General features: G+C 38.5%; 1 protein-coding gene across 1 annotated transcript in view; it reads right to left on the bottom strand.

Moving 5' to 3' along the window:
* Positions 1 to 5,143: 5,143 nt before the first annotated feature.
* The window catches only part of LOC122802362 (mucin-16-like), a 158,781-nt gene continuing 140,061 nt past the window's right edge, over positions 5,144 to 23,863 (bottom strand). The window contains exons 10-12 of the mRNA XM_044071997.1: positions 21,332 to 21,444; positions 18,467 to 18,665; positions 5,144 to 7,328 (exon numbers count right to left, since the gene is read on the bottom strand). Of these exons, the coding sequence (XP_043927932.1) occupies positions 7,117 to 7,328; positions 18,467 to 18,665; positions 21,332 to 21,444 (524 nt within the window). The 3' untranslated portion in view covers positions 5,144 to 7,116. The remainder of the gene's footprint in view (positions 7,329 to 18,466; positions 18,666 to 21,331; positions 21,445 to 23,863) is intronic.

Here is a 23,863-nt window from a genome sequence, read left to right as displayed (position 1 = left end):
TGGTCAAACTTATATGCATTTGATCATCTTTGATATACCCTAACATCTCTTGTGATCTAGTGGATACCTTATTCAAAGATTTTCTGTATATGATTTGAAAGGGTTTTTTCTACTTGGCATATCTTATTTGTTTATGTATAAATACTGTTGCTCCAAGACTACTAGTCAAGTGACATGTGGGACCACAGCTCCAAAACTATTTTGACTGCCATCTACTTGTAACATAACAGGATTACTCATGTTGCACTGTTGTAATGTTATTGTATCTACAACCAGTTTCTTGAGCATCTCAGATCTCTTTTCTTGATCATAACTCCATAGCTTTTTCAGAAACAAAGTTATCTTAAATATGTTAGGTAGAAACATTGCAAGATATTGCATCCTTCCTAGGAACCTCTGTGATGCCTGCTTGCCTTCTGGCTTTGGCATTTGCATAATTGTTGACATTTTTTCTGCATCTTGCCTCAGTACCTCTGGTATTAGAATATGATGGGTGCATTTCACATTTGTTTCTTGTATTTAATTTCAGATCATGTTGTAGTAATCTGTTTATCATTTTCTTGTCACACATATCTTTAGCTTAGGTATTTGCACAGTTGTTTTACATTTTTTTATATCACACTTCGGTATCTTTAACAACAGAATATGGCCCATGTATTTTACATTTACCTCGCTTATTTTATATTTGCTCTAACCTGACTTGAAATCCTTAATATCAATCTCTAGTCATATTTCAGTTCATCTGACATTAGAATATGGCCCATGTATTTCAGACTTGTCTCTCTTATTTAATATTAGCTCTTGTTTAACTTGAAATCCACAATATCAATCTATTGTCATTTACTTCTAGTGCTTCCTTCCACACTAAAAATAATCAGTTATGTTTACAACATTTTCTAAGCCTTCACTCACCATTGTAACAGCTCTTTGGAATACTTGTAATGCAGATGAAATAAGAAATGGAAATCTAAGAAATATGTACCTTCCCATTAGGATATGAAATATACACAAGGAATTTTGCTTTGTTAGCTTTATCTGCCAGAAATGCTGGTTTGTATTTTATACTGAAAATAATTTTGGATTTATAATTACTGAGTCTACTTTTTTCAGCTGTAAGCAATGTATAATTCATAAAGTGATACTTGTACTCACTTTGTTAAGGTGTTGTGGATAAGTGCACATGTGCAGTTTGTCTTTCTTCATAGGGTGACTATAGTATCCATCCATTCTGTTGGTTCTGATTGCTTTTTAATGACATCTAGGCTTTCCATTCACTTTTAACTTACACTCTTACTTTCTCATAGAGCTAGTGATGCTTTCCACTGTACATGTACTATTGGCATAAAAGTGCAATTTATTTATAAGTGATATTTGGATTCTTGGAAATCCTCCCAAGTCTTTAATCAAATTAATCCAGTTATGCAGGATATCATTGTTGTGGCTCTACAAAGTGTATGAAATGTCTGTGTGACTGTGGTAATTCACATGTGCTTTTTTATGCCATGATTGTTTTTTTGCTATTCCTAGCTTCTCACAAGTGAAATGACATAGACTATTTGGAGAATTTATTTCATTAAGTGTGACTGTTTTAGAAAAGGATGTTTTGCTTCCTATTTAGGTATTATGTCACCATTATTTTACCTGTTGGCTTCTACTAATTGAACAGAGTAGTGTGTACACAGCTCTCTGTTCAATAACATTGACCCCCAATACTTTAAAAGTATATTCAGACAACATATTACACTCTATACCCAAGTCTAATTTTCTTACCAACAATGTGATTTGTATTTTGTCTCACTTATTCAGAAAAAAATTTATATTTCACTGTATGTGCTCTTTTTAAATAGTACCAGTAATTATTAAATGTCCTTTGCTAGCAATGATTCAACAAAACTAATTAAATGCAGGACAAATATTGCTTTTTTGCTTATGCTACAATTTGTATGACAGGCCTGAATTTCAGTCAGTTACTAACACAGTGCTGTATTGCACAGCTTTCCTCTTCATATCTGTAAGGTTTATAGCATATCCCTAATTTATTTCTAGGTTTTTCTTTTATATGTGTCTCCTATTTTATCGTACATGCATCTTTTCCCCCATTTAAGCATTTTAACCAAGTTATTGTAATTTCACTTGTTTTGCACATATTCACAGCTTTGATGAGGTTGGGTCAGTACTTTGTGTTAGTAGGTCTCCTTGTTTACTCATGTTTTATACGACAAACTGCTCTATCTCTTATTAGTATATAATACATTGTACCAAATTAACAGTCTGTAGCTTGATTATTCAGCTCAATGACATGTCTGTAGTCTAAGACAGTGTGCTCATGTGAAAGGCAATGGCAAAAAATCTCTTCCCCAGAGACAAGTAGCATGGTGCAAGAATGTAGTACATCTCACCTTTTTAGTTGTTTTTGTTCCTCCATTCACATGGAGGAATACATTGAATTTCTGGATCCAAAACTTCCATATTCTGCTAAATTTGTGTGCAGCATGATATTTCCTTGAAGTGCAACTTAACCATTTTTACATTAAGACTTATATTTATGTACTACCAAACACCTGAAAGTAAATATATTTCTTCATTTTTACAAATACATTTCTCTACTTTGATATCATGTGATGCCTGTGAATTCATAAGGATGGCAGGTAAAAAAACACAAAGACATTCAGGATGCGGTCTAACCTTCAGATTGTCTTTAGTAAAAGTAGGTGATCTACAAGAACGCATACTACATGATATGCAGGTTCCTGTAGCTAGTGCATTAGCAGTTAAAGCTATACTTAAACAAAGCACTGCCCTTTTCAGTCTGAGGCTGCTTTCCTCAAATGCAGAGCACTCACTTTTGCTTGGTGTGACTCTGTAGTTGTTTGCAAACACTCACTTTTGATTGGTGTGATTCTGTATTTGTTTGTGAACCAAAACTTCAGCTAATCCTTTCAATCCAGGTATCTACTCAGTTATAGATCTATGATTCTGATTCTATCTTGATTTTGATAACATTAGGTACAAAACATCTGAGCAGGTTGCAATATTAATTTCACAAAGTGTTTTCTTTAGTTGGGCATTGGGAATTTTACTTGCTGTTTGATGTGATTGCAATTAATGTGCTTCAGTTAAAAAGAGGCATATGTAGGTCCTCCACTGACAAACTGTGCCTTCTCTATTATCCTAAGGATGTCCTGTCATCATTTTATCCATTCCTTCTGACATGGGGGGTGTATATAATCCCCTTCCTTGTAACCCTCAGGCTCTCCTTGTTTCATTTGTTGAATGTATGGTTCAGTTGTTTTGGTCCTTACCCTCTATGTTAGGCTACACTTGTTCTCTTTTCCTGACCCTCTAGTAAATTCTAGCTCACTATGTTTACACCTCTTTAAATCCCGAGTTACTGTTACTCTCAAAGCTACAGCTTCAGGAAACTTATCCCCTAAACTGTGAAAACTTGCACAAATTACTGCCCACTTCTTTTCTCTTTTTCCATAGTAACTTAACTTGTATATATAGTTCTTGTCTTTCTTCTCTTTTGCCACTGTTCTTTTCCTAATTTATTTTGTATTGATGAGTTTACCTTATTAACTTTGATGTAATGGAGAACAAGCCAAGATTTTGCTTTGTTTAAATGTGTGTATTTTCTTGCTAATGAAACATTGGAGTGCCAAGTTTTTTTTTTCTATACCTTCCCTCCTTTATGTTAACTGACATAGCTTATGGAATTTCTGGAAAGACAGACTATATTTTCTCCAAGCTTACAGTAAGTTATCTCAGAGGCAGTATAACTATAGTCAGGGGGTGGGGTGCAGAACTCCAATAACAATGGTAATATGGGGTTATTTTACTATAGCTACCCTTTCTTACCTTGCTTAGTAAACATGTGTTGCTAATGCTCAGAGAGTTCTGCAGTGCAGTTTTATGCAAATCAGAATTTTCAGAATAAATTTAAGGGGTGAGAGATATAATAAAACTTTGTAGAAACATTTTAATCTTTTCTTTAGGATTATAGATCTACTCATGGGCAGATTCAGATCATCATGCCAATACAGGCTTGTAGCCCCCCCCCCCCCCACACACACACACAGACATATGGAAACACAGTACTCTGTGTAGCTGGCATCCAGTATTCCTGTCAGGTGTTCAACTATTTTTGAACCACAGAATATAAACCTCCCTCAGTTCATCTGTGTGATGGACAGGCAGCTCACCCAATGATCTTACTAAGTACTCTATTTTGACTAATGATCCTCTGCAACTTTTCAGGTTACTTGTATACAGCCTGGACCCTGACACATCATTTGTATCCAAGTAAATGGTGGCATCTGCTTGGGTACAAATGATATGTCAGGGGTCCAAGCAGTTTAACTGTACCCACAGTCTTGGGGGTTACAGGGATGGTGCAAACCGATCTTCTGTCTTAAACTAGGAATCCCCAAAATAAGTAATTTATTTTGCTTTTGGGTCCTTTGCCACCTTGCAATGGGTTGATATTTAGAATGAACTCTGATGTCTCTTCCACACAGACATGTACCTCTGTGTAACCTCTTTCAATTCCCTAAAATGTTTCTCACTCTAGGGAAATACTGAGGTAATGGTGGTAGTCCTTGTGGTTCCTGGGCAGGACAGTGTGTCTGCCATATACCTGCTTCACCTTCCTGAAGACAAGTAGAATCCTAACTCGTCACACTAAGTGCTATGTACAGGGCTGCACTTACAGTCTCCCAAATGTTGTCAAAAACTATTTATTTTTAATTCTTATAGCTAAGACTGCTATAGAAATGAAATTACATGGACTACAACACAGCAGATTAATTTTGTATATGTATGTATGTCTGCATGTGCATATATATATGTGTGTGTGTGTGTGTGTGTGTGTGTGTGTGTGTGTTTGTGTGTGTGTTCTGAGTGAGATATGTATACATAACTTTTGTAATTGTGTTCTTCACATGTAGTTCAACGTATGATTTTCCTTTAGGAATTCAGGTAAATAGATACATAAATATATTTTTTTATTTCTGAGGCACAGTAAAAAAAATATACAATAATTTAATCAGTCACAAAATATATTATATAAAAAATGTAACAAACAGTATACTGTATGCATTAATATTTTAGCTTTCATTTAAATTATTTATATATTAATTTGCCTATCTGAAACCTAAAACTTACATTAACATGTTTTTTCTGTCAAATTTCATTCAAGTTACACATCATCCTTCATTTATTTAGTTAAAGAAAGCTGTAATATTCCCAAAAAAGATAAAACTGCTGCCATTTTGTTGCAGTAGTGATTGAATCAAATGCAGTAGTAAGTATACATATGCTGTCCATAAACCCACAGGCACAATAAATAACAGCTACGAGGTTAAACCATGTTTATAAGCAACATACTTGGTTATCTTATTTTAACATTCTCTTGCATATAAAAATACACATAATTTTTCCTTTAAGATAAGAAAAGGATTATATCAGTGGAATAACAACAAAGACATATTTTTTAAACATAAACTTGCATTCAGCAGAATACTAGGAAAATGATGAATTGGATCACTTTTATTGTTGTTTGAAGTTACAGTTTGTGGGTGTATCTCTAAACATAAATGATAAAAAGTATGAGTATCTTTATTGCAAATAGCTCCTTTCTTCTGGTGTATAGCATTCTGTCTGCTATGTCAGTGCCACCTGGGATATTTAAAACAAATGCTAGCTTTCCAGACAGGTAGTGCTGGATATAGAATGGGATGCGTGGTAATGGAAGGCTATTCCCTAATATTTCTAAAAATGACACACACTTTAGCACAAACTTTATTCTAGCATGGCGACATTTTCTGTCAATATAAAGTTTCATCCATGAATAAATAATGATCATTCAGTATATGTTTCCCTACCATTCTTGGGAAAGACTCTGTGGAATTGGTCTGAGGCTTCACTGTGTAGAGAGGACACAGATTATGCCACTTACATGAATGAGTTAACAGGACAGTTTTACTTCAGAACCCTGGAGACTGATATGCTTTGGTGAGCCACTAAATCTAAAGGCTTACAGTAATACAAAAACAAAAACTACTAAATACAGGCATGAATCTTGACCTATGGAAAGAAGCAACTTCATATTTTATGGCCATATGCAAGAAACTAATGTTAAAGTTGGCAATTACCTACACAGTTTATTCCACCCACAACCACATCTTTGTAAATAGGAACAGTTAGGGGTACTTGCACTTAAAACAAGAAGAAAGTGTACAAGATTCCTTCACAATGTAAATTGTAGGTGTGTCCCTATATTCATTCATTTTCTGATACCTTCTTTACTCAGGGTCTTTCTAGAGCCAAATCCTATCCCTTCAAGCAGTAGACGTAAGACTAGGAACCAGTCATGGAGAGTATGTCAATCAAATTCACACTAGCCTAACAGTACATGTAATATGTTTTGGTCTTAACACACACACACACACACACACACACACACACACACACACACACACACACACACCTACTCACACATTCTTTATTTTTCTTTTCAGAGCTCCTTAAAAATAGCTATCCCTCATCTTTCCATTCATCATTTGTTTACCTCAGTAGTTCTGAACTAATAGTTTAAAACACAAAGGTGTAATTTGCAAGTGGAAGTTTTAATGTTTTTCATGTACAACAGATGTTTCTTTCTTTCTCTATTCTGTACATAGCAGCTCATTATCTGATGTTGTGTTGTTCACAGAACAACTGGGTAATGGACAATTTGCACAGACTTATGGCAGTGTATGCATAGCTAATCTTCTAGAATAAACTCTTTATGATGAAGTCATCCATTATATTTTCCATTTTTCTGGAATCGCTTTGGTAAATATTCAATAAATTCATATATCTGCCATGTTCGTTGATAATAGCTTCAATACCTGGGCATCATTAAATGCAGCATTCTATGCTGGCACAAATACATTTCTGAAACAGTTGGCTGAAAGGCAGCAGCTACATAAATAAATACTTGGAGTCTTTTAAACAGCACCAGATTGCTCCTACTTGCTCCAGACTTTTGAAAATATTTCATGTTCAATACCCTCAAGGACCTTGAGATAAATAAAGAACAAATCTGGCATACCAATACTGGAGTTGAGTCATTTTCTATATGTACTGATAAGAGAAGTTTCCCATGAGTCCTTGTGGATTAAATGTATAGTTTTTAGTTCTCCTCTTAATAAAAATAACAACCAAGAGAATCAATAATATGATAAGTAATGCCGCTCCAAATAAGACTCCTAACACAATCACTGCTATTCTCCATGCAGGGTTTTCGTCTTGGCCTGTGGCTGCAGTAACTGCTGAAGTGTTTACGCCTGAAAAATAAAATGTTACCGAAGGTAAATATCACTGTGTCTTGTAATAAGTATATTATAATACATTGCACTTAAGGCTCTAATTTACTAAAAATACACTGAATACGCAGACATTGCAGACTTGGAAGGTCTATTTCCACCATTGTTACACACCCCGAATAGAATTATTATTATTCATGGAAAATAAACTAAACAAGAATAAAAAAATGGCAACGATAAAAGTATTACAAAAACAACTTCATGAAAATAGGTAATGTTTAAACATTCCTTTACCTAGTGAGAAGGGAATTAATACAACTGTTTTATGTGTTTGATGCAAGGCAGTAATATTGCAGCAGTGCCTCAGAAAGATGTATGACAGAGGAACATACTTCATCTGTAAATGTCCACATAACGTTCTGTTACAGATATACCTACATGCTTTGTTACACTTCAAACCTACTGGAGCCTGGATATAATCTTACTGCTGTAACTACTTTTCAGCTTTTCCTCTTCAGTTTTGAGATATATATTTATATATATATAGTGTGTGTGTGTGCATGTTTGTTGCTCTACCATAATTTATAGATATGGAATGAAGATTATAGAATGACTGCTGCAAAATACAAAAATACATTTTTTTCTCAACTGAGGAATACAAAATTAATTTCTACCCCCTTATAGTGAGAAGAAAAAAGTGCTGGCAATGGCTGAACCCCACAATAATCCTGTAATGCTATAAACCGTGTGCTTCTGATTCACAAAATGAACATAGGTTAAGTGCTGCCAATGGCTGAACCCCACAATAATCCTGTAATGCTATGCCAAGTGTGCTTCTGATTCACAAAATGAACATAGATTAAATGCCAGCAATGGCTGAACCCCACAATAATCCTGTAATGCTATAACGTGTGTGCTTCTGATTCACAAAATGAATGTAGATTAAGTGCTAACAATGGCTGAACCTTGCAATAATCCTGTAATGCTATAATGCATGTGCTTCTGCTTCACAAAATGAAGATAGATTAAGTGCTGGCAATGGCTGAATTCCACAATAATCCTGTAATGCTATAACGCATGTGCTTCTGATTCACAAAATGAACACACATTAAATGCTGGCAATGGCTGAACCCCACAATAATCCTGTAATGCTATGATGTGTGTGCTTCTGTTTCACAGAATGAACATAGATTAAGTGCCGGCAATGGCTGAACCCCACATTAATCCTGTAATGCTATAATGTGTGTGCTTCTGACTCACAAAATGAACATAAAGTGCTAGCAATGGCTGAACCCCACAATAATCCTTCAGTGCTATAACGCATGTGCTTCTGATTCACAAAATGAACATAGATTAAATGCTGGCAATGTCTGAACCCCACAATAATTATGGCAGACAGCCAATTGATATTGTTTGGTTCATAGGTTCAGAGGTTCATAGGTTCATACTAGGCTATCTGTCCTAGGGCATTTATAAGCCTAGCCAGAGTGTGTTTGGCTTTCGCCACCCATTTTAAATTAATTTTGCTATGCCCTTTTTCGAGGTTAGTATACTATGCCTCTGTCTAACAGTGACACAGAAGTGATACCCGGAGTAAACCTACGATCCCCCATCCACTCATAAAGATTCCTCTTGAAGAGAGTCATTTAGGGACTCTGCCTAACCTGGACTGGGATTTTATTCCAGAGTGAAGGGAGCCTCTGGGTTATGTAGACTAACAGCTCATCTTCTGTTTCTTAAATGATGTATTTACTCACTGGCGGACTGTATTGCAGGGAGTGTAACTGCACTTCTGGGCATAGTCATAGTTCCTAGTCTCTCTCTCTCTCTCTCTCTTGCTCTTCTGGTGGTTCATACAACTTGCTTTGCATACCCCAGGGATACTCAAGTTGCACAGCACCATAAATACTCAGCAGTATGCAGAACAGCTGACTACTGTAGCAAATTCATGAATGACACCTGAAGTACTATTGTGTTACACTTAGAGCAACTTGGCACTTCAGTGTGTGTCATGTGGGAAGTCTGTCACTATGGAGCATTTTTAATATATTGTATTATATTTAGAGAAGGAGAAATGCCTGTCTGGAGTTTGCATGTTCTCCCTGTGTCTCTTTGGGGTGTCTCCCACCTCTGAAAAACATGCTAAGTGGTTCCGCCTCAAACTCACCAAAGATTGGAGTTGCTGGCAGCATCACTAACTCTACATGATGTGCTATAGGGGAAAGGTTGTCTAGACCAACTGCTTTGGGCATCTACTGTGGTGCGCACTGTCCTCAAGATAGCAGAACACAGATCACAGACTGCACACCGTGGCAGGGTTAGCCACTCAATGGTCTAAAATGTGGATCTAGGTGATTCAGTCTTGTTGACTAATGTCAACAAAATGGGCATGGGTATTTGCAAGTGATAAGTGAGTTGAGGACTCTGACCTACTGCAGGGACCAATGCTAATGGTGGGAGGAGTGTATGTGCCCCTACTGGCCAGTATGTGTGCTCCATAAAGCCCAGCAGCCCTGAGTCAATAAGCCACTTACTGGTCAGTGTTCACTTACCCAGATTGGGTTACCTGGGATAGCTTTGTTGAACGAAAGCTGGACATAAAACCAATCAAACTGCCAAACATGAGCTAAGAATTGCCAGTCAATGTAGGTTCCTTGACAGGATGGAGCCTGGAAGAGGATGACATAATGTTAAGGAGAAGGATGAACATCCTATGTATCCAGGAGACAAGATGGAAGGTCAGTGCAGCAAAGCTATAAATTGTGTGAGAATTGTGGTGAGGGAGAGGCTTCAAAAGGCAGTGAGGGATGTTCTCAGAATTAGTGACAGGCTCATGGCAATCAGACTTCATCCCAATGATAGGACAGTATTCATAATCTTAGCCTATGCCCCACAGCAGGGTGGTGACAGAAGAAAAGTGTGCATTCAGACCGCAGTTGCAGGACCTACTAGATAAAGCAGGACAACATGAATTGGTGTTAATAATGGGTGACTTGAATGCACATATGGGGACAAACAGAGGGGTATATGGCATTTGGTCTTGATAAATGTGCAAAAGCAACCTTTAAAAAATGAAAATTGCAGCACCAGGAAAACATCAGTTTGGGACAAGAATGTGATATAAAAGAACTTGAGCAAGATGGGGTGCATAAATACTTGGGAAATGATGAAGGATCAACAATAAAACATGAACAAATGCGAATAAGGCTTAGTAAGCAGTACTTTAGAAGAAATTATTCCTAAAAACAGCATTGACACCTAGGAACAAGATCCAAGCTATAAATCAATTTGCTCTTCCTGTCCTAACTTATAGTTTTGGAGTGATTGACTGGCCCCAAAAAGTGTTGGATAGATTGGATATTAAAATGCGAAGGATACTTCATACTCACCAAATGATTTATAAAAATCAGTGTATACCAAGATTATATATTCCCCGTTCTGAAGGAGGGATAGCCTCCTTGAAATTGATTACATGTCTAGATCTGCAATCGTGGGACTCCACACATATCTACTGACCTCACAAGATCCAAATGTGGTGAAAGTTTTGAAACATGAGGAGAATAAATCTAAGATGACATCTTTGCTTAATTTAGCAGAAGCATATCAACGTCAAGCAGGAATGGAAATCAAACCAGAAGTGGATAAAAACCAGGCAGCAACTGAATGTGCTAAAAAACAAAAGAAAGAATATAAGGTGAATAACCAGATGAGAAGGCAAGAAATGTGGAAAAAAACATAAATATAGTTGCAAGTATAGAAAACTTCTGGAAGAGCACCTTATCATGAAGGGATTCTCATCTAGATCAAGGGAGGTCATAGTCTCCCTATACTCATCACTCATCAGACCAATGATTGAGTACAATGCCCCATTTGGAATGTATCTGACCCGACACTTGCAGCAGCTGGAGAGGCCACAAAAGTTCCTCACCAAAAGGATAAAGGGTCTCAAACATCTGTCCTATGCTGCCCGACTGAAAGAACTCCAGCTCTATTCAGTCGCTTACCGCTTGCTCAGAGGTGACCTTTGCCTAACATACAAGGCCATGTCAAACCCAGATTTGATGAATATGCTTCACCTCAAAAAATCTAGATCCATCAGAGCCACAAGGGCGGGAGACTTAAACCTCGACACGGCTATTAATAGGACATGCTGGAGGGATAGATTCATCACCCAAAGACTCCCTATGCTGTGGAACAAAATCCCGGTATATGTGAGGCAGAGCACCTCGCTGGCCTTGTTCAAGAGAAATCTTGACCAATGGATGGGAGATCGCAGATATACCCCAGGGATTACCTCAGTGTCACTGCTCGACAGAGGCACAGCAAAATAATGGGTATAGTTCCCCATACTAAAGGGGTGGCGCAAGCCACAAAACTATGGGCTAGGCTTGTAAATGCCCTCGGGCAGATAGCCTAGTATAAACCTATGAACCTATGAACCTATAAGAACAAATACAGGAATGGTTAAGGAGAGGTGAATTTACATCAAGAAATGAAAGGTTAATATTGAGAGCCCAAGATAGTGGGCTACGTACATGCTGGTTTACTAAGTCCACTGAACATGTGAGAGAAACAGACATATGTAGGTTTTGTGGAACCAAATTGGAAACAGTCACACACCTTATTGCTGGTTGCAACCCTCTAATGGCAGAGGGACTGTATATTGAAAGGCATAATAATGTGGTGAGATTGTTACACTGGAGATTGTGCAAACATTATGGTATCGAAGTGTCTGAAAAACACTGGAAACATGAGCCACAGAGAATCATAGAAAATGATGAAGTTTACATCACATGGCATCACCCAGTACCAACAGTCCAAAAGATAGATGCTAGAAAACCGGATATAGTGGTCCAAGAAAAGAAGACAAAAGTAGCATTGATCATTGAAATCACCACACCTAGTGACTACAGCATCTTGCGTACAGAGAGACACAGTCATAAAATACCTCAATCTGCAGGCAGAAATGAGAGCCATGTGGAAGAAAGATACCCAGACAGTTCCAATAGTGGTAGGAGCAACTAGTCTTATAAAAAAGAATTTACAATCATATTTAGATATGTTACCAATTCATGTAACACCGTATGAATTGCAGAAGGAGTCATTACTGGGCACATTGCAGGTGCTGAGAATAGCACTTTTGGCTAACATCAAAGAGTGAAACAATACGAATTTCATGAACTTTAATCGTACTTTGACTTAGGAATGGGGTCCATTCCTGTCATGGTATTAGGAACCCAAACGACTTGGAGAAATTAAAAAGAGTATATGAGGACTGCCTAGGTACACATGGGTGGGGGAAACAGGAATAAAGAAGGAGAGGCCATTCTAGACTTCTGTCTGGCAAATGGCTTGATAGTAGTCATCACATGGTTCAGAAAGAGAGAGAGTCACAAGATCACATATAAGAGTGGCCAACATGCAACTCAGGTAGACGTCCCCCTAGTAAGGAAAGGTCACTGAGGTAGAATCAGAGATTGCAAAGTCATCCCCAGTGAAACAGTTGGCTCACAGCATAAACCACAGGTTGCTATAATCATCTACAAACATTGGTCAGAAAAGGCTCTAAGGGAAACAGAGACCAGGCTGAAGACCAGGAAATTGACTGGAGAGAAAACACAATAGTCCAAGGAATAACTCAAAGCTCTAGCACCTCAGGAAGAAGGGGAAATAGGTGGAATTGAGGAAGAATGACAGTGCCTCAAAACAGCATGTGTGAGGACCATAGAAGAGATATGCTGCCATGCCAGGTATAGAAATAAGGTGCATAAGGAAAGCTGGTGGTGAAATGCAGAAGTCTGGGAAGTCATCAAAAGAAAGAAAGAGTGCAGGAAAAAGTGGGAGACAGAAAAGATAAACCATGCTACAAAGGAAAACTAGCTAGCTAACAAAGAGGCTAAGAAAGAAGTTGTAATAGTAAAGAACAAGGCATCAGAGACACTCTACTAACTTGTGGAAAGTGACTCAGAAGATGGCACAAAGAAACTATATCAGTTTGCAAGACAAATAAAGAAGGATAAAGAAGACAGTTAGACACTCTTCATAAGGGATGCCAGTAAAAAACCTGCTCACTAGTCCACAGGACATCAAAGGTAGATGGAATGAGTACTTTAAGCAGCTTCTGGATGAAAAAAACTCCACAGAAGCTATACTGCCATAGACAAAGCCTATGATGAGAGAAGAGGAGAAGCCCACCACAGAAGAAATAAGAATGGCAATAAGGAAAGTGAAGTCAGGCTCAGATGAGGTCACAGCAGATATGATAAAGATAATAGGAAAGATAGAAGAGAAATGGCTCTTGAGAGTACTCATAGCAGTGTGGACAGAAAGGCATATCCCGGATGACTGGACAATAATCATACTAGTACAAGTGTTCCAGAACAAAAGGGGACATTCACAAGGATGCAGCACAACTGACCCAATATTTGAAGTGAGACAATAGTTGAAGAGAAGGTAGAGATGAGGAAAGAGTCCAACTGGACATTCCTAGACTTGGAGAAAGCATACAACAAGCTCCCAAGAAAGTTGATTTGGGCAGTCTTGCGGTGGTTCCAAGTCCCAGAAACAATGGTAGAATTAGTACAAGCTGTGTACAAGGACCAAATGACACAAATATGAACAGTGTTCGGTCTCACAGAGGGGCTTCCACTGGGAGTGGGCATGCACCACAGTTCAGCTTTCAGCCCACTGCTGTTCATATGGGGGATGGACTGTATTAACAAACAAATCAGAGGGGACAGATCAACAAAGCTGCTGTATGCAGATGATATGGCATTACAGGCAGACTCTGAGCAAGACCTTCAGCAAAATATACGAGAATGGAATGCAAAACTGAAGGCACATGGGATAAAACTAATTACAGATAGGACAGTTGTAATAGCAGCAAATTTGGAACATCAAAAAAAGTTGAGAAATGCGATTGTAGGGAAAATAGTGGAACGGGTTAACAGTTTTAAGTATCTGGGAGGGGTGTTTCAGGAGAAGGGAAGTCTGAATGAGGAGTTGAAAGCCAGAATCAGAGGGGCTGCAGTCAACTAGCACTGAGTGTCAGGTGTAGTATATGACAGAAGAATGCCAAAGAAGTTGAAAAGTAAGGTAAACAAAACAGTGGTATGAGCAGTACTACTGTATGATACAGAAACCTGGGCAGTGACGGCATAGCAGCTGATGAAGCTAGAGGTGATGGAGATGAAGTGCCTGAGATGGGTGGTAGGATGCACACTGTGGGACAGACAAAGAAGTCAGGACATAAGAGCAGAAGCCAAAGTAGCTCCAATTGCAGATGAGGTCAAAGAGAACAGATCCCGGTGGTTTAGGCATATGCACAAAATCAGAAGACAATCTGGTGAAGAAGATTTGGGACAGACAGGAGGAAGGGAAGAGGAAACAAGGGCATCCAGCAAAGAAGTGGATAGACAGTGTAACAGATGACCTGTGATGGTCAGGCATGAGTATTGAAGAAGGCAGGAGAGTGGCATTCTATAGAGAGAGAGAGATGGTGACAGTTGACACAACACTCCTACTCCATGTAGAAAATGGGGAAAAGGGGGGTTGATGATGACTATGATGATTTAGAGAAGGAGAAAATAAGCCAGTGTACTCTGCCCTTTGGGAGCATTTAAATGTCTGCCTCTCCATCTTTCATAACTTCCATCTTACCTGCTTCCACCTGACCCATGCTGTCTTGAATGCCTCTGAAGATTTCTGGTCCATTTACAATTCAGATATTTCCTTTAAAGCTTCCATAGTTCTCTCTGTGGAAAACTAATTTCAGTGATGCAGAGAGTAGTTTGTTCCTGCAATTGGCCTGTTTCACTCCTTCTTCTTTATAATGACTCCTTTATATCTCCCTTGCATTATGCTGTCTATCCATATCATGCCTTCTCCTTTCTGGTGTCTAATGGGAAGAGCTCCATCTCAAGTGATCTCCAATCATAAGCTCCCCTCCATGCTAGGGACCATTTTGCTGTCTTCCTTATGGACTCCATCAGGCATCCTGATATCCTATTCAGTGTACGACATCCAAAACTGCACACACATAGTCAAAATGTGTTCTGATCAGGTAACAGTAGACCTGGAACATTACCTCTTCATTTATCGAGTTCATCCTTCTGAAGAGTCTCAGCATTCTGTCTGTGTCTGCCATAACCTGTTTATTCTGCTCCTGGTGGTCGAGTGCAGCTGTGGTCAACACCCTAGATCCTTTTCATGCACTTTTGCCAGTATTCCCTCCCTGACTGATACTTCAGACTAGGGATGTTGTAATTTAGCTTCACATTTTTCTGTACAAACTTGACTGCCACCTTTTTACCCATTCGTTCAGCTTTTCTTCTTACAATTATCACCTTCCATCCTTGACTGCAGCACCTATCTTAGACATCTTTGTATCCTCTGTGACCAGGTTGATTTTGCTTTTTTTCCCCACATATGTACCTGAATCAACATGCTGGAGACAACTGGAATCAAGACTGAACACCCCCACCATGCTTGACTAATCACTTTCATTATATGTGATATTATTTCTCTCAGCAGATGAAAATATGCTACCAAGAAAAATATTTATATCATTGTTGCTATCTGTTTTCTAAAGTTTTGGGGGCATAATTGTGTTAGTGGAATATATTGGCATATAGAGTACTTAATTTTGACAGTACTATTGCTTTTGTTAATCACAGCAAGAGGCTCTCTGGTTCGATACTTGGCTAGAGTTCTTTCTGTGTAGAGTCTGCATGTCCTCCCTGCAATTAACTGAACATTAAAAGACATGCAGGTAGGTGCATGCATTTGTGTGTGTGCCTTCTCTGAAGGTTGGGCACTGGGCTGGCAATTTGGCACTATAAAAAATCCACTGCCAATCATAAGCAGACCGGTGATCCACTGTGGTGACCCCTAACTGGAAAAAGCTGAAAGACATAGCTTTGTAATAAGTAAACTTGCATTTACTTTGGACTTCAAAAGCTAAAATGTTATCTACTACTTCGCTGTTATCTCAAGTGTTTTCAAATTTATTAGTGTTATTAGTTGCCCAGTCTATGAGAACTGTGGTTTTGATTTAATGTTTTAGTCTGTTGGCTGGGTATTAACAGTGTTAGCAAATTAGCATCTGAAGTCTGTTTATCAGAAATTCTCTCAGTGACATTAAGTCTACACTGCATTCTTTAGATCTTATTTTAGTTAACTAAACATTGCTTGTGGTTTTATACTGGCTGCTGTCTGTGGGAATCTGAGATTATGCTCGAGTTTGTGGAACTGGTGGATGATCTTTGGTGTTTAGATTTGTACTGGCCTTGTCTAAGCTTCTGTGACTGACCTTTGAGTCTGGCACTTAGTGCAGAGGATTAAAGCTTTTCCCCATGCCAAAGGTACAGAGCTTGAATCTTTACCCCATAATCTGCCCACTTTGTGACTTTGAGCAAGTCACTTCACCAGACAGTGCTTTAGGGCAAATGGGAATTTGGGGTAGGCTCATTGTTGTGAGTGGCCTTACGAATTGGTACTTGGGATATAGATCTGGTGTTTTTGGCTTGATTGTTGCTACATTTTTCACAGCATGGATATTTGGAGTTCTGAGGTCATAAAACATGTAGCACTAAAAAGTCTAGATGTTGATGGATTCATGTTGTTTTCTTCAGTTATTATTCCATGTGCACATGAAAAGCCATTTGTATTCAGTAATACTGAATATGGCATTTTACATTTATTAATCTAGGTTTAGATACAGGTTAGCTATTAAACTGTCTAAATACATGGGTTTAGGTAAATAAATGAACTAGTTGATTGACTGACTGATTGATTGACTGATTAAATGACCACAGTCCTCTGTGTCCTGTCTGTGACATATGTGTTTTCCTTCAGTGTCTTCAGTATCTTTCAGCGTTCAGAACATGTATTGTGTGACCTGCTGCCTACGCCTATTCCACAGTATGAAACACAAGGTGATGATGCTAGTTGCAGGTATTTGATGTCCATTTCTTCATTTAGGTCATCACAAAGATTTGAGTGTTATACATGCTGTCAGATATAATCAAAATAATTGCTTCATCTTCTGTGGAATGATTCAGCTGCAGCTATCTGGTGACTTTTCTCTTTAGGGCAGTTTATCTAAGAAATGGAAGCAAAGGTTTTGAAACATAATTTATTGCTGAGTGTAAGTGGAATATCTGAGAAGCATAAAATGTTTTTTGCATGTCATAGAAGAACTCCATGAATGTTTATGATACATTTAACTACCAAGAGGGGAAGGACGAATTTTGCAGTGATAAGACAAATATTTTAGCATAAATGTTAAAGGACAGAGTCAACATTCACCCTAAAGGCACATGAAAGCATGTATAGATGGTGTATGGAATGAGAGACAAACCACTATATACTTCATTCTTAAGGAAAGCCTGGCAGTTTAGCACAAAGTATTAAGGTTACGATCTGGTAATGAGCTTCATCCCAGAGGTTTGCATTTCATTGTCAGTGCCTATTTCACTATTCTGTTAACTCCAAGGAAGACAACAGGCAGTACCTCTAGGTTGCACACTACAGAATGTTGTGCACAATAACAAGTTTTTCAGGTTAACAAAGAAATAAAATCTGGTAGTAAGTAGTTTCAACCACTAGTACAGAACACAGAGGAGGCATTGTGACATCAGTTTTAGCTTTTGTTTGCAAGTGTTGAAAAGAAAAGCAGGCATGACAACCCACTTCATTGGTTATATGTTGCCAAGTGCGTTTTTTTTTTTGATGGGTCAATTGTACATACAATAAAGCTACTGGGAGATCACTAGAAATAGATTTACAGAATAAACAGTAAGCAGTTTTTGGGTATCATATTTCACAGTGAAAATCTTACATGGCACATAATTTGGATGGGTGGGGCAGGCAGTTTGCTTAAGGGGAAATGAGACAGAAATGAGAACTTATCAACATTTTCTGAAATTCTGACAGGCGGCCTGATTTCTTAGCTAAAAGTAGCTAAAAATGGTACATCATTTCTTAAGGGCTTCAGTCACTCAGAATGACATAAATAATAATATTAGACTGCTTTCTGAGATTGTCAGAATTTCAGGCTAAATTTAACTGAAGAAAAGTATATTTTTTGTATGTTGCTAGACCTGTCTTAGTGTATTGAACAGCTGAGATAAAGCCAACATGAAGAGAGAAACACTGACCTTCTATTGTGACTGTTGCCCCTCTGTCAAGCCTTTCCCTCACTGCTGCAGTGAGGGCATCCTGCAATACGCTTAGTTGAACAGTGTTTTGTCCACTTAGGAGAGACATGAAATAAGAATCGACACTTCCATTTCGAAATCCAACAATAGAAATATCGTAAGTATCATCATTCAGCTTTGTCCTCATCAGTGGAACAATCTTTCAAGACAAAACAGAAGAGGAGGTTAAAGTTGTAAAGTTTATGAGCATTTGCAATCATTAACAAATCAGCATATCTCCTCTTAAATTAAATTAAATACATGTTGTTGCTTTCCTAAACTTTCTTTCAAAGCTGTCATTATCTTTCTGTGGCTGTCAAGTTAAACATTTGATTCTGATCTGTATGCTGTTTTTCATGTTTAGAATGCATAAGGAATGACAATATTATCCATGGGGTATATTTGTATTCCAAGGGAAACACACACCTGCATCTTAAATGACTGCTTTAAATTAGTGTCCATTGTACTTAAAAGCACTAAATGATCCAGTCCACCTTTACATATGTAATAACTGTTTTTCTTTTTTCTTTTCTTTGTTTCTATTCTCTGGGCTTCTTAATTGTGTACTTAATAATGAAATAATATGAACCCTCTTCATTTCTAATTGCCAGTTCAGTAACCCTAAACTGAAATGCACTTTTACCAGTACATGTTATAATACGTTCATAGGTAAGTACTAGGCTAGTTGCTCTTAATGGACAATTTTAAGCCTAACCTGTTTCCCTTTTTGTGCTCGAAATAATCTATCCAATTTGGTTATAGACTGGCCAGGTCTATGTCAAATAAGTGAAAGGCCACATTGTCAAACATCATCATCTCATTGATAATGCAGTCTGTCAACCACCCCATGTGAGGGGCTGCTCTCCCCACACCCCCCTCTAATTATATATACCAACTCCGAGATCGCACTACAGTGGGGAAAAGGGCAAATTTCCTGATCCCTACCACAATGCAATCTAAGTCAGAATGGTTTAATGGCCTGCATTGTCGATGAGATGATATGTTCGACAATGTGGCTGTTCATTTATGTGACATAGACCCAACTGGCCTTACCCATCCCATAGTCGATAATTATATATTAATCTTAATAAGAATAATGGGATCGTACCATAGCTAAATTGAGAGGACCCATGCAAGGGACAGACCATTTAAGGGATGCCTCTGTCCATTAGTAGTACAGGGTACTACAGCAGTAATAATCTCCTGGTTTCCTTATAATAAGTGCCAGCTGCTCTTGTAAGTGCACCAATGTAATGTGACTTGTGCAAGGGATACATAAAATATTATGGTGTACAACAGTAAACTGTAATCTAGAATTACAAAACCAGAGGATTAGAAAAGATAATTTTCATGTTCATTGTGCAGCTGACTGCTGAAGTCATTACTTCAGGAAACTCTGCTGCAGGTGGAGGTCTGAACCACTTAGACTTTCAGAGCCACGTCTGGCGCACATTACATTCACCAAGACGATCTCTATGATCCTGGTAGAAAGGCTGACATATGTATGGCCATCCACAGTCCTCTTGAAGCATATGCTGCATGTTGTATAATATGCTTGATCAGTCCTTTGGCGAAGGCCATTACTCAGAGCCAAGCATCAGTCAGATAAGTACCCTACTGGGAAACCTCGTTTCTGATTTTGTAAAATTTGTAACCTTCAGTTTCTTGACATCTGATACTTGTGTTTTTTTAGTTAATTCCCATACTGAGGTATCTGCCCGGGAAAGGAAATCATAAGAGCTAGTAAGATCTGCCAGGAAATTAAGCCTAAGACCTTATAGCAGGATGATACATCATCCATACCTCACAACAAAAGGATATTTGTGGTCTTATACCTCAAGTCTTTTATATCTCTGCAGGCCTGCAGTATGAGTTTTGTAAAAATGCATATACATGACACAATAAAAAAGAGAAATAAATAAACTTAAAGGTAGTGTTCAATTAAACCATCAAGTGCCGTGACAGTGCTCAAAACTCAACACAATAAATAGTAAAGAGGAGGCTTTAACACTTCTGTTCCTTGTCCCTTGAATCTGCTTCCCTTTTTAGTTAAACCAGTTATTTGGGTAACTGTTTGATATTCCATGACTCATGAGATGGAGACTGAATGACTAAAAGTATGGACTCACATATGCCAAATATAAGCTTGCTGTTTCACACAAAATTCCCTTTTCTCCAAGGTATGGTGATCTTGGAGGTGATATATAAATGTTTTGGACGTGTGGGTTTTTCAGAAGGGCTTTCCCTGCTGAAAAAAAAAAAAACCCTTAAAGGAGGACAGTGATGTTCAACACTTGCTGTTCTCCTGTATTTTCAGACTTTTTTTCATAATTCTGGAGCACAGACTTTTGAGTCTTGGAATTACAATAGAAAGCCAATTACCTGTGTTTTCTGAATCTCAGGGATGCAAAAATCTTGAAAGGGAAAGCAGGTGTTGTAAACAAAACAGGCATGCATGTCGACTATTGTGCAGAGAAGGGGATAAACAAAGGATAACAAGTGCAAGTTGGCAAAGAGAAATCAGTAAGTACCTCTGTTTGGGGAATTGAACTTAGTTCTTCTGCTAAAGTATCAGCTATCCTTTCTACCCTGTACCCTGAATACTATAGTAGCCAGTCTTAAATATTTATAGCAATTTATTTTTCTTCATTTCTGAAAGGAGCTGTGGCATTAGCACGACAGTTTCCACGGCTTTCACTAATTGGTCCCTGTACCTTCTCATGTCCATTGCTATCTGTTCCTCCACTCACGACTCATGCTATAGTGAAAGAAAGTCAGAAGACTTAAGCTAGAGATATTGCAGCATGACAGTCAAAATTAGCTTACCTCATTTAAGAAGTGTCGGGACAAATCTTGAGTTGCCTGGCTGCTTGGGTCATAATAAGAGATGTTGAAGGTCATGTTGGCTAATTTAACAGTACATTTAAAGGCCTGTTTACCTGAAAGAGAAACAATGTTCAGTTATTTTTTGTGTTGCTATTATGATGGGTGGTGATGACAACCAACAGGACCCATACCAAATAATTTTATGAAAGCAACAAGACAGCCCCTTCTGATAGCAGTAGATAGTGGATAACTGTACATTGTTTTCGCTGAGGTAATAAGCATGGCATACAGCTACACATTACCTCCATAAGTACCAGCGACACATTTCCCTTACTATTACTCGTTTCTACTGCTGATAATACTTTGATAGTCTCTCTTGCCTTGAGCATTTGCTGATGATTTCAGCCCTAACCAGGTGTTTACTTTGAAATGCAACCATATTTTACATGATGGTTTAACAAGATTGATGAAAGCAGCCACATGTCTAACGTAAGTGATATAAGTTCTTGATTTTCACCTTCTTCACTAACTTAATACTAAACCAGATGATCTTGAGGCCTGGTGAGTCTTTAGCTGAAAAATGCATTTTTTTGATGCTAAGCTTTACCAGGCCTTGCCTCCAAGGCATCTAAGTATTATAGCATTTCATCAGACCTCTAAGTTAGGTGTTGTGTTGATCCACTTTCTTCCTTTCTTCTTTTTACTGTGTGTGTGTGTGTGTGTGTGTGTGTGTGTGTGTGTGTGTGTGTGTGTGTGTGTGTGTGTGTGTGTGTGTGTGTGAGAAAGAGAGAGAGAAAGAAAGGTGAGCTACTTTGTACCTGCATATTGACTTGATGCACTGATGCACTCTTTCCCTCTTTTTATTGAGTGCGTGTTTGTGTGTGTGTGTGTGTGTGTGTGTGTGTGTGTGTGTGTGTGTGTGTGTGTGTGTGTGTGTTTGGGTGTGTGAGAAAGAGAGAGAGAAAGAAAGGTGAGCTACTTTGTACCTGCATATTGACTTGATGCACTGATGCACTCTTTCCCTCTTTTTATTGAGTGCATGTTTGTGTGTGTGTGTGTGTGTGTGTGTGTGTGTGTGTGTGTGTGTGTGTGTGTGTGTGTGTGTGAGACAGAGAGGAGAGAGAGAGAGACACAGAGAGAGAGAGAGAGAGAGAGAGAGAGAGAGAGAGAGATAAAGAGAGATTAGGGTGAGTTACTTTGTACCTGCCCCTAGACTGAAATGATGCATTTATGCAGTCATGTGTGTGTGTGTGTGTGTGTGTGTGTGTGTGTGTGTGTGTGTGTGTGTGTGTGTGTGTGTGTGTGTGTGTGTGTATCAGAGAAAAAGAGAGAGAGAGAGAGAGAGACAAACAGGTAAGTTAACATGTGTACCTGTACCTTGACTTAAATGATGCACTGATGCACTTGTTTTCTCTTTTCTTTTCTGTGTGAATCTTTAAGAAGAAAAAGTTATGTCTTAACATAATGTTCCATCTGTATTGTTGATCCTCATTCAGTCATTACGTATGGGTATCGGTTCCGAGCTCGGAACCGAGCCGGCCATTTTCCAAGCTCGCGTCAGCTTCAAACTCTCAAGCTAAACTCTTACCCACAATTCCCCTCTCCCTGTTACCTCAGATTGAGTTTGCAAGTTAAAGAAGGTAGAGGCTACCTCTGGTCAAATAGCCTAAGAGAACTGGATGGTGATATCCACTAGAAACCACAGGAGGGGGAAGGAGAGAGGGTCGCAATGACTGAACGAGGATCAACAATACAGATGGAATGTTATGGTAAGACATAACTTCTTTATCTGATATTGCTAATCCTCGTTCATTCCTTACACATGGGACAGAGTCCCCAGCTACCTCTATTCCTGGGAGGCTCTCATGGAAGGACATTCCTGAGCACCATAGAACCGAAAGATGCTCTTCCCCTGGAGGCCAAATCTAATTTGTAATGATTGATGAAGGTATGAGGTGTAGCCCAAGTTGCAGCTGCACAGATGTCATGTAAAGAAGCTCTGGCATGGAAGGCAGCAGAAGTTGCCACTGACTTTGTTGAATGAGCTTTCATGGTAGTAGGCAACGAGATAATTACGTTGTGTGTAAATAAAGGTCACACAGTCCTTCAACCATCTAGCTAATGTGACCTTAGCAACAGCAGATCCTAATCTAGGTCCAGAAAAGGCCAAAAATAACTGGTCAGATTTACGAAAGGGTTTAGTCCTCTTTAGGTAAAAATGGATTTGCCTGTGTATATCAAGGGTATGTAGGCAATACTCTCCTCTGTTTGAATGGTTGGGAAAGAAAACTGGTAATTCAATGGCTTGATTAATGGACATTTCAGAGATCACTTTAGGCAGAAATGATGGATTAGTTCTCAGAGACACTCTATCTCTATGAAAAATTAAGTATGGTCTCTTGATACATAAAACTTGAAGTTCAGAAATACTTCTGGCAGAAGTAATAGCGACCAAAAACAAGGTTTTCCTTGACAAATACTTGAGGTCGCAAGAAGAGGCTGGTTCAAAAGGTGCCATTGTCAGAGCTTGTA

Source organism: Protopterus annectens, chromosome 5.part0 (assembly GCF_019279795.1).
Source record: "Protopterus annectens isolate FY-2018-M chromosome 5.part0, PAN1.0, whole genome shotgun sequence".
In the NCBI taxonomy this organism is placed as follows: Eukaryota; Metazoa; Chordata; order Ceratodontiformes; family Protopteridae; genus Protopterus; species Protopterus annectens.
The sequence above is the reverse complement of the archived record's forward strand: the minus strand, read 5'-3'. Positions and strand labels throughout refer to the sequence as shown.